The sequence below is a fragment of the Microcaecilia unicolor genome, chromosome 4, assembly GCF_901765095.1.
Source record: "Microcaecilia unicolor chromosome 4, aMicUni1.1, whole genome shotgun sequence".
Lineage (NCBI taxonomy): Eukaryota > Metazoa > Chordata > Amphibia > Gymnophiona > Siphonopidae > Microcaecilia > Microcaecilia unicolor.
This window is the reverse complement of record NC_044034.1, coordinates 343,255,708-343,268,006: the sequence shown is the minus strand read 5'-3', so window position 1 is coordinate 343,268,006 and position 12,299 is coordinate 343,255,708. Positions and strand designations below refer to the sequence as shown.

At 43.9% G+C, this 12,299-nt stretch overlaps 1 protein-coding gene across 1 annotated transcript in view; it reads right to left on the bottom strand.

Annotated features, from left to right (window-relative positions):
* The window catches only part of ITSN1 (intersectin 1), a 379,821-nt gene that overhangs the window by 351,052 nt on the left and 16,470 nt on the right, over positions 1-12,299 (bottom strand). Inside the window, exon 3 of the mRNA XM_030202171.1 lies at positions 7,699-7,758. Within this exon, the coding sequence (XP_030058031.1) occupies positions 7,699-7,726 (28 nt within the window). The 5' untranslated portion in view covers positions 7,727-7,758. The remainder of the gene's footprint in view (positions 1-7,698; positions 7,759-12,299) is intronic.

Here is a 12,299-nt window from a genome sequence, read left to right as displayed (position 1 = left end):
CTGCCAAGAACAGAAATCTTCTGTGGGGAGACCAAATGGGAATACGAAAGTATGCTTCCTAGAGATACAAGGAGGTTATAAACTCGCTCTGCTGGACTGAAACTCGTACAGACTGTAATGTTCTCATTGTGAAAAACTGAACCGGGAACCCTCTGTTGACTCCACTAAAGGCCAAACCCAGGTGGAAAGATCCCCCCTTCTCTGGAACTATAAAGAATAGAACAACTGCCCTTCCCTAGCCACAATCGAGGACAGCTCTACTATGTCTAAATGAAGAAGCGTTTGCAAAGTGGCTGGAACAGCTTAACATGTGGGCTGGAGTTTGCATGAAGATTCCAAGCAAAAACCTGCAATGAAATGATAGAACACCAGTTTGGAAACCTGCTTTAATATATTCAAGACACATCAGACTGAGGTAATTTTAGTGTAGTCCTCATGGAACTGGAAAATTGCCCTGCCAAGATAAAACCAAAGGAGTGCAGTGAAACCCCAGCATTGGGAGGTGCGGGAGGAATTGGTAGACCTGGAGTTAAAGCCAAATCCTTTCAGCCAGAATAAAAGAAATCTTGCCTTGTTGAAGCTGGCTGCTTTAACCATTAAGCTATTCATCTGCACTAAAGTTGTTCTGTAATATCGCTAGCTGTCCAATACAAGGCAAAGTGCAGAAGTGAAACAGAAGCATTTATAGACACTATGACATCCAGCTAGTGGTGCCGCTAATACACTGGTGGCCAGAGCTAGCATGTAAGAGTTTTGGCCTGTGGCAATGTGCCATAACAGAGAGTAGAGCTGCTGTGGACAACCAACATAGCTAATCTTTAGCCCTGAAGCGACATGTGAGCTGTCCCAGCCATGCAATGAACTGCTTGACAGTGAATTTTAAATATGCCCCACTGACACAGAGCCGAGTTCCACAGCTTCTAATATTATGTACACACCCGTCTGGAACATAGTAATAGTCTATGACGGCAGATAAAGACCTGTACGGTCCATCCAGTCTGCCCAACAAGATAAACTCATTATACATGGTATGTGATACTTTATATGTATACCCGAGTTTGATTTGTCCTTGCCATTTTCAGGGCACAGAATGTAGAAGTCTGCCTAGCACTGTTCTTGTACTAAAATTTCTGAAGTTAACGTCGAAGCCCCTTAAAATTTACACTCTAGCCCATCCATTTCTACTCAGTTACGATCATGACACAGACTGTCTAAGTCTGCCCAGCACTGGCTTTGCTTCCCCGTTACAGGTGTTGCTAAGATTCCGTGGATCCATTCCTTCTAAACGGGATTCCTTTGTGTTTATCTCATGCATGTTTGAATTCCATTACCGTTTTCATCTCCACCACCTCTCGCAGGAGGGCATTCCATTTATCCACCACCCTCTCCGTGAAGAAATACTTCCAGACATTACTCCTGTCTGCTCCCCTTCAACCTCAATTCATGTCCTCTAGTTCTACCACCTTCCATTCTCCGGAAAAGGTTTGTTTGCGGATTAATGCCTTTCAAATATTTGAATGTCTGTATCATATCACCCCTATTTCTCCTTTCCTACAGGCTATACATGTTCAGGTCAGCAAGTCTCTCCTTGTACGGTTTACAACACAAATCCCATACCACTTTTGTAGCTTTTCTTTACACAGCTTCCAGACTTTTTCCATCTTTAGCAAGATACGGCCTCCAAAACTGAACACAATACTCCAAGTGGGGCCTCACCAACAACTTGTACAGGGGCATCAACTCCTCCTTTCTTCTGCTGGTTATATCCCTCTCTATGCAGCCTAGCATCCTTCTGGCCACAGCCGCCGCCTTATCATATGGTGTCCGAGGATCTGAAGGTGAAGAAACAATCTCCCCAAGGTCACTCTCCTGAGTTGAGTTTACTAATCTCTCCCCTCCTATTTGGAATCTCTCTTTTGGGTTTCAGCACCTCAAGTGCATCACTCTACACTTCTTGGCATTAAATTTTAACTTCCAGACCCTCGACCAATCTTCTAATGTGTGGAGATTCCTTCTCATTGTTTCAATTCCCTCCAGGGTATCCACTCTATTGGCTATCTTTGTGTCATCTGCAAAACGGCAAACCTTTCCTTCCAACCCTTCAGCAATATCTCTCACAAATATATTAAACAGAATAGGCCCCAGCACCAACCCACTACTCACCTTCCTTTCCTCTGAGCGGATTTCATTTACCACCACCCTCTGCCACCTATCGGTCAACCAGTTTCCTATCCAGTTCACCACTTTTGGTTCTAAGTTTAGCCCTCTCGGCTTATTCACGAGTCTTCTATGAAGGACTGTATTAAAGGCTTTACTGAAATCCAAGTAGATTACATCTAGTGCAAGTCCTTCACCCAGTTCTTTGGTCACCCAATCAAAGAAGTCAATAAGATTCATTTGGCAGGATCCGGAACCGATGGTCATCAGGTGTGGAAGGCCAGCCACTATCTAGAATACACTTATTCTGCTTCTCAAAGTACTATAAACACTGCACCTGGAGAAATTCCCAGCACGGCAGCACTGAGGTTCCCACTCTCTCATGGCTACTATGGAGACCAGGAGAGACATGGGAACAGTGCACTAGCCTCAGAAACATTCCAGATGTTAAACTTCTCACAGGAACATGGTGCCAATAGCACTAAACTAATCTGTACTAAACCATTCCATAAAGATGTTGAAAAAGGAATATCTGCACTGCCAATATACATAGAGTTAAATACCAAAATAAGGAAAGAGACTGGCAAGGAAAGTGTCCAAGGAAGCTTCAAGCAGCCATCCCTGCACGTTGTACACAGCCATACCTCCATCCACAAGCAAGGTGGATTAACTGGCTACTGCAGCAACCAAGGAATTCACCACTGGCAATGCCAACCTCTCCAGAGCATCCTGCTAAAAGGGAGAAAGGCATGACACCGCCATGGTCAGTCTTGACCACTGCAAAAGTGCCAGTGCAACCCGTACAACAGGAGAGAGGCAAAATATTGTGCTGGCAATGCTTGGCCCCTCAGAAATCTCCAGTGCGTCCCTTGACCTGGGAGATAATTTAAGTGTGGCAGTGACCCCTCCAGAACTAGAGCAAACAAGAGTCTGAGAAACAGGAAAAGAAATATGCAAGCCCTGCACAGCCTATGAGCTGAAGTAAGAGCTTTCCTTATGAGGGTATAACAGTCACAGTAACAACAAACTCCGCAGTTGGAAACACCCCCCACCCCCTGTTGAAACCTTTCAGGCCAGGAACCACCAGAGGAAGGACCAAGAGATCTCTCTCACAGAATAAGAAGGGGAAGGCGAAGAACCCGAACCTTTACACAGAAAGCTTCTGCGCTTCCTCGTAGGTCAGGCATCCCCCCTGCAGAGGCTAAGAAGCTTGCCAGGATCCATGCAGACTCTGTGACTGGCCAGGCACAACAATAATAGGGTCTGACCCCAGCACGCCGTAAAGAGTAGTAGTGGAGCCCCAATAACACAAAGTCAAGGTAAATTGCCTAGGCTAGGCTGCAAGCACAACTGCCACGGGAGCAGGTTACGAAGGGGCAGAAGTCAGCACCCTCAATGGAAACACTGGAACTGTGGAAAGAAAACATTACTCTACAAAATGGCCGCAGCCAGCTGAAGAGAAACAGTGACCCAGAAGATGTTGCAGAGAAATCTAGCTAGAGTTTCTCTCGCAGAAAACTGAGTGTGTCCCGCCAGGTGCCTCTGCGCCAGGAGAACCCGCCCAGCTCTGCCCCGACACTGCCCAGCTCTGCCCAACGCTACACACAGCACAAGCATCACTTTATGGTTGCTGGTAAACCAAAACCACAACCACAAAGTCAATCTGAAAGCAATTGAAACTTAACACTCACCCCAGTGCTGAGAATGAAGCAGCCAGTGCTGCTGTGGGAACATCCGGCTACCTGAAGCAGTGCCCCCACCCTCTCCAAGAGATAGCCAACAGCCTCAACCAAAAGGCTAGTGAAGCACCACTTTCCTCCTAGTGTTTATTTTTTCTTCTTGTTGCTGTAAGGAAGGAGCATGAAGGAAATGGCTGGAGAGGGGTATACATCCCTTGAGAACTTCCAAATCTTTCTTGGTGACCCCATAACCCATAACACTGAATGCAGATAGAGTTATGTATACAGGCCTAGTCATCAGGTTTATCCATAATACATATTCAGTAGAAACAGGGCAGTTTGTACCAGCAAACATTGAAATATCCATGCATTCCTCCTAAGAAAATAGTGTGGCTTTAAATTTATAGATTAAGGCCTTTAATAAAACTGTGCACGTGTACTAGGACTTCACATGCCAGAAAAGGCTGAACTGGGAAATCAGGCAAGAAGTTTTGCCCTTTTCTGGAGAACAAAGTCCTGATATGTGATTAATATGGTTGCTGCCCTGGGAGCAGACATGGAAACTTGTAACAAGCAGAGTCTGACATTTCCAAACCTCTCAGCAGCCAGACAATAACTACTACTACTACTACTATTTAGCATTTCTATAGCGCTACAAGGCGAACGCAGCGCTGCACAAACATAGAAGAAAGACAGTCCCTGCTCAAAGAGCTTACAATCTAATAGACAAAAAATAAAGTAAGCAAAGGAGAAGAAGTTAGGAAGGAGTATGCCCTGGTTCTCAGGATCCATTCTTTAAATGGACTATAATGCTATTATTTCAAGCTATCAAAAAAGGACAAATTTATTTTGCCTTCACCTTCCCCTCCTCCATTTTTTATCTTTCTATCCTGGACCTTCACCCTTCTTTAGGCAGCATGCCTAGACAGCTCTGAGAATCACTGTCGGACCAAGGACTAAAGGTTCACTTCTTCTGAGGGGCACTCTCAGTACTGTTTGACAGCAGCGGCTGCCATGGTAGCTGCAATCATTCTATCACCCTTCTTGAGCTTGAATGCACCACCTCCATGACATGCCCATGACTTACCAATTGTCCAAAGTAAAATCTGAACACAGATCCATTATGCAACAATGCTGCAGTATGAACCAGAAAGCCAGGTTTAAAGCCAGCTTTTGGTCTTTTGTGCTCAATTTAATTTTCTACTAGGGCTGTATCACACATTCATATTCAATTCAATCCGTCTCCGAATAGTGCCCCAAATACATTATTCCTATTCGGCCAAATAGCGATTTAAATTCAAATACGAATAATCCGGGGCTCTACTGTGCTAAATCCTATTGAAATAAAACACTTGATCTCCAATTTTGCATTGCTTCTTTTATTATTTATTATGTTAAAGCTCAATGCCCTTTATTCATATTCAGTATTCTTATTAATAATATTTTTCATTATTCATATTCGGCCAAATAGTAAAATATGCTATTCAGTACAGATCTAAAATTTTCTACACCCTCGCACCCTCAATAGTTTCTGCCAACTCAAACAACATTCTCTCAGCAGCTTAGGATATATTTGCTAGAACAGTTTTCCTCCTGGATCCAGCACATTCTACATCTGTTGCATGCCCAGGTCCAATCAGCAAAGATGGATGGAGTATCCAAACTCATATCCCAATGCTACACTGCCATGGGCTGACCCACAAGCTTGACCCCAGAACATGTTATTTTATATAGAAACATTGAAAATAAGGCCAAGAAAGCTCATCTAATTTGCACAAATTTCATTTCTGGTGCTATGCACAGACTATCTCCAGCTTTCTTCTCTGCCCACAACCCATGCTTTCATGAACTTCATTTTTGATTTTGTTTCCACTAGGAGAACATTCCGTACATTTATCATCCTACCCTAAGAATATTTTAGATTCTAACTCTTGAGTCTATCTCCCAAGGCCATATATTGTAACCTTTCATTCTAGAACATTATTTCCTTTGAAAATAGTCTGTTTCTTGTGCATGTTTATACCTTTGAAATATATGAATGTGTAAGAGTATGTTTCATACATTTGATATACCACTTACTTTTCTGTCATACAATCAAAGCAGTTTACGTTACATCTCTCATCACCTCTAGGATATATAACTTTGTTCCTTAAATAAATCGAGTAATAATTTTAAAACTATGTTATATGTTTACTCAGGATCTCTTTGTCTAGTATTACATTTTGTTAAGATCAGAAACCATTCATAGAAACATGACTGCAGATAAGGGAAGGGAAAAGGAAATGGGACTTGATATACCGCCTTTCTGTGGTTTTTTGCAACTACATTCAAAGCGGTTTACATAGTATTCCCGGTACTTATTTTGTACCAGGGGCAATGGAGGGAGCCAAATGGCCCATCCAGTCTGCCCATCCTTAGTAACCACCAACTCCTCCTTTTCCTAAGAGATCCCAAGTGCCTGTCCCAAGCACAGTCTTTGTCTCCACCACCTCCACCGGGAGGCTATTCCAAGAGTCCACCACCCTTTCCGTGAAAGAGATTTTCTTAGATTCCTCCTAAGCCTGTTTCCTCTTAACTTCATCCTATGCCCTCTCACTCCAGAGTTTTCCTTCATTTGAAAAAGGCTCTCCTCCTGTACATTAACACCACTGAGGTATTTAAACGTCTCTATCATATCCCCACTCTCCCACCTCTCTTCCAGCATATACATGTTAAGGTTCATAAGCCTGTCCTTTATATGTTTTATGACGGAGACCACTTACTAATTTTGTAGCTGCTGTCTGGACCGATTCCATCCTTTTTATATCTTTCTGTAGGTCTCCAGAACGGCACGCAGTAGTCTAAATGGGGCCTCCCCAGAGACTTATACAAGGGCACTATCACCTCTTTTCAACATGATGTATTTTGTTTACATATCAGAAACCATTCAATATGACATATATGCAATAACAGGGAAAATCAGGAGGGTAAATACTTTTTCACATGAATGTACCCTTGTGAGGATACAGCCTCCAGAAATAAATGAGACAATATCACCACTTTTTTTTTTTTTTTTACTACTGGTTACACCTCTCTTTACATGTAAATAAATACTATTTTAAGTATAAAACTGACCAGTTTAAGGAATGTAGCTACTGAGATGATGCAGCAACATCATAGGTTTTTGTTTGTTTTGGACTTGCACCTTCCACCTTCTACTTTGGGGAGTAGGAACACAACCAACTAGAGCTACAGTGCTACAAACTTCCATTTTAAGTCAGGTGGATGTTTTCTGCATCTGTATTATTTCTTCCTATCTAGCGACAAAAGTTGGAATTAGGGGTATCCATAGGCAATTTCAGAGCCTTATCTACTCGAGCAGAATTTATGCCATTGCTGTGCAGACACACTAATCTGGCACAGAGCCTGAACTGCAGTGCTTATTGGAACTTGGTTGGCACAAATGAGTGAGAGTTAGCCAGTAAGTGTCATTGTCAAAGAATGACCTTCCCTTCCAGACCTGCCACAGCATCTCCACCCCTAAGAACAGTACTGTACGTCCAAGAGCTAGCTCTGCTCCTCTCACCAGCAACGGTGAGAGCCAAATCGCTGCTACCACATGTTTTAAGGGAAAACTGAGCCACTGCTTTAACACAAGAGTTGTTAATAGATATGAGTAACACTAAATTAAAAAGAGGTCTGAACCTCAAGGATACAAGCCTTTCTTCTGTACACAAACAGGCACAATTTAGAAAAACTAGATCTACATTTTCAAACCACCACAGATGGCTGCTATACAATTTAAATGTTTTGAAGATGTGAAAGAAAATGCTGTACTTCTTTAAAAAACCAACAAAAACACACACACACAACCAAAACTTACCCCCGAATGGTGTTGCAAACTGAGCCATAGTACAGTCACGTTTAGTTTGCTAATATGTACCTAAAAAATAATAGATCACAATCAACATAACGTTATCTATAAAAAGTGCTTAGAAATACTTTTAAGGTTTTAGCAATACAATTAATACTGTAGCTTTGTACAGATAAAAGGGCAGAGAAAGTTAAGTGATTTCAGAGGCATCATTTCACTTGAAGACGTTACAGGGCTAATGAAGAACAGCCATCAATCACAGGGACAGGAGGAGGGGGAAGCTGTTTCCATACATTTAGTCTAACACCCTTCCACTCCCCCAAAAAACAAAAATAATTGGTAAAGCTTGAGGAAGGGAGAAAAGCAAATACTGATTAGGTCCAATGTTTCACACACTCTGTGACAACATAATTAATGGCCTGTATTAATTATGCATTCATCACATAATGCACCCTGTCCTGGCTAAACTCTGCATGCTAGAGAAATGTCAGAAATCATCTGGCAAATCTATATAGAAATGACCACAGTAAGTCAGGAAGGATTTCAATTACAGTTTTAAGCATGTCTAGACACCACACAACAGGAGCAGAAAATACTTAATTTCTTAAACATTTTGTGCACAAGACAAATAGCTTCATACAAAACACTACAAACTTTCTGAATAAATTAAAAAATATTAAGCAGTTACAACTGGGTGCCTTTCTGGTCACAATGGATGTAGAATCACTATATAGGATCAACTATACCAAAACATAGTGGAAAAGGGATCCAAATGCACAAGCTCAATCAAACACAAAAAAAGATCCCTTAAGTAAAAAAGGAAGCTTAGGTGTCCTACACTAACAGTGGCAAAAAATATTTTTTATATCGGAAGGAAAAAGCCTCAAACAGCTCCAGATTGCGAGATCTTATAGAGCTGAAAGGATCAAGAATGATCCGCAATTAATCATTGGCTAAAAAAAACTTCTATGAATAAAGACAGAAAGCACATCACATTACCAGTATTCATAAGTGCATCAAAATATTGTGATTTCTATCTAACACAGTTTTATGAAGAAAGTACTTAGCTTTCAAGAAACTCCAAAGCACTTCTTCTGACAGCTCAAGTGGCTCCCTTCTATGTCCGCAGCCACTCACAGACCAACGTTGGCCAGCGTTTCACTTGGCTCACATTCGCCCTGCTGCTTCAGGTTTTACTGGCCGTTTCCATTTACCCCGCACTTGAAAAACCCTGAAGCAGAAGGGCGAATGTAAGCCAAGCAAAACGCTGGCCAACGTTGGTCTGTGGGTGGCTACGGACATAGAAGGGAGCCACTTGAGCTGTCAGAAGAAGTGCTTTGGAGTTTCTTGAAAGCTAAGTACTTTCTTCATAAAACTGTGTTCGATATAAATCACATTATTTTGATGCACTTATGAATACTGGTAATGTGGTGTGCTTTCTATCTTTATTCACAGAAGGTTTTTAATCCTTTCAGCTCTATAAGCTCTCGTGATCTGGAGCTCTTTGAGGCTTTTTCCTTTCAGATATTTAAAAAAAAAATTGGGGCAATGTTAGTGTGGGACACCTAAGCTTCCTTTTTTATTTAAGGGATCTTTTTTTGTGTTTGATTGAATCACTATATAGGAACATTCCCCATGCAGATGGCATAGCTGCATGTGAGAAACTGCTAAAAACATCCACCCTAGACCACCAAGGTAAAATTAGTCCTTAAATAATAATTTTCTTTCCATTAGTCACAACAGATCAATCCAGAGACTTGCCAGTTATGTTCCTCTACCAGCAGGTGGAGATAGAGAGAACTTCAGAGGTTTGGTATATGTGGTCACGTGCAGCAGTATGGTCGACACCAAAGAAGTGGAAGAAACTGAAAATCTATAGAAAATTCCTCTCCTCTCTTTTCCAATGCCATGCAGGCCCCTTAACCTCTCCTGTAGGAGAAAGCGCCTAAGGCGGCACATGCTACCAACATAGAGAAGTCGTCTTCTTTTCTTTTTTTGTGAAAAAAAAATCAAATGCCGGAACTCAACATGGAAGAACCAAACAGAACAACTACATGAATATGCAAAAAAAAAAAAACCAGGACGGACCTCTGGATTGATCTGTTGGGACTTCCATAGACCCAAAGATCAATCCAGAGACTTGTGAGATGTAACAAAGCAGTCCTCAAGTGGGGTGGGACAATGCCACCCCAGCGGCTATGACTGAAGATCTGAAAGCCGCATCCTGACACACCAACACATCAAACTCTGTAATACTTAGAGAATGTATGAACCGACAACTAATTGGCCGCCCTACAAATCTCATCCAAGGAAATGAACTGGTACTCCACGAAGGTGCACTTTCAATTGTGATGGAGGCGACTTCCCCATGGCTACGTACACTGATGAGATTGCTTCTCTGAGCCACCAGGCCACTGTGGCTTTTGAAGCCATGTCACCTTTCTTGCGACACGCATGACGCATGAAAAGATGATCAGACTGATTGTAATCACTGGTGACCTCCAAGTATCCGAGAAGGATGCGCCTAATGTCAATGCACTGCAGTGCCTGAAACTCGGTCATCTAATCCTCCCAGCGAAACGCCGGAAGAAAAAGTGGTTGATTCAAATTAAATCGTGACACAACCTTCGGAATAAAGGACAGTACCATCCAAATGAAAAGCCCTGCCTCCGTGAAACGAAGGAAGGGATCTCTGCAGGAGAGAGCCCGCAGTTCTCACACTTGCCTAGCTGAAGTGATGGCCACTAAAAAATACCATTTTCAGCATGAGGTCCTTCACCGACAAGGAGCCCAATGGATCAAAGGGAGGCCTCTGCATAGCGCACAGCACAAGATTGAGGTTCCAAGCCGGAAGAACAGGTAATCATGGCAGCTGTAGATGGTTTACCCCATGGAGGAAGCACACTATGTCTGGGTGAGAAGTACCCTGCAGATGGCCCCAGAAGGCCAACGCGGCCACCTGGATCTTCAACAAAGCCAGAGACAAGGACCTGTCTAGACCATCTTGCAAAAAGGGTAGGATAAAGGCCACAAAGGCCGAAGAAGCTGAAAGCCCCACCACCGAGCACCAGGACTCAAAGGTGTGCCAGACCTGTGCATAGGCCATGGAAGTGGACCGCTTCCGCGCCTGTAACACTGTAGTAATAACTCTGTCTGGAAACCCTTTCCGTCACAAGTCCTCTCAAGAGCCAAGCCATAAGACCAAAGGGGGATGGATCCTACATGGGCACAGGACCCTGCATAAGCAGCCCCCAACAACATGCGAGATGTAGATGTCGATCAACCAGGAGGTAAAATAAGTCCGCATACCACAGATGCCTGGGCCAATCTGGGGCTACCAAAATCATCTGTCCCGTGTGCCAGACAATGTGCTCCACTACCCATCCCACCATAGGCCATGGTAGGAATACTTAGAGAAGAGTCATGGGCCATGGTTGCATAAGGGCATCGATCCCTTTGGATCCGTACTCTTTACCTCTGTTTAAGAAGCAGGGCACTTTGGAGTTGAGTCTGTTGGCCCCAATCGCAGCATGATCTGCTTGAATGCCTGCACCGAGAGTTCCCGCTCCCTCAGATCCAGCTGGTTCAGACTGAGAAAGTCTGCTTGGACATTCAAAGAGCCTGCAATATGAGTCGCGAACAGCAGGGGAGATGGTTCTCTGCCCAAATGCATAGAAGGGCAGCCTCCTTTGCTAGAGAAAGCGAATGCTACATACCTGTAGAAGGTATTCTCCGAGGACAGCAGGCTGATTGTTCTCACTGATGGGTGACGTCCGCGGCAGCCCCTCCAATCGGAATCTTCACTAGCAAAAGCCTTTGCTAGCCCTCGCGCGCCGATGCGCACCGCGCATGCGCGGCCGTCTTCCCGCCCGAAACCGGCTTGGGCCGGCCAGTCTCATGTGTAGCAAAACAAAGACAAGGGAAGACACAACTCCAAAGGGGAGGCGGGCGGGTTTGTGAGAACAATCAGCCTGCTGTCCTCGGAGAATACCTTCTACAGGTATGTAGCATTCGCTTTCTCCGAGGACAAGCAGGCTGCTTGTTCTCACTGATGGGGTATCCCTAGCCCCCAGGCTCACTCAAAACAACAACCATGGTCAATTGGGCCTCGCAACGGCGAGGACATAACTGAGATTGACCTAAAAAATTTACCAACTAACTGAGAGTAGAGCCTGGAACAGAACAAACAGGGCCCTCGGGGGGTGGAGTTGGATCCTAAAGCCCAAACAGGTTCTGAAGAACTGACTGCCCGAACCGACTGTCGCGTCGGTTATCCTGCTGCAGGCAGTAATGGGATGTGAATGTGTGGACAGATGACCACGTCGCAGCTTTGCAAATTTCTTCAATAGAGGCTGACTTCAAGTGGGCTACCGACGCTGCCATGGCTCTAACATTATGAGCCGTGACATGACCCTCAAGAGCCAGCCCCGGGCTTAAGTGAAGGAAATGCAATCTGCTAGCCAATTGGATATGGTGCGTTTCCCTACAGCCACTCCCCTCCTATTGGGATCAAAAGAAACAAACAATTGGGCGGACTGTCTGTTGGGCTGTGTCCGCTCCAGAAAGAAGGCCAATGCTCTCTTGCAGTCCAATGTGTGCAGCTGACGTTC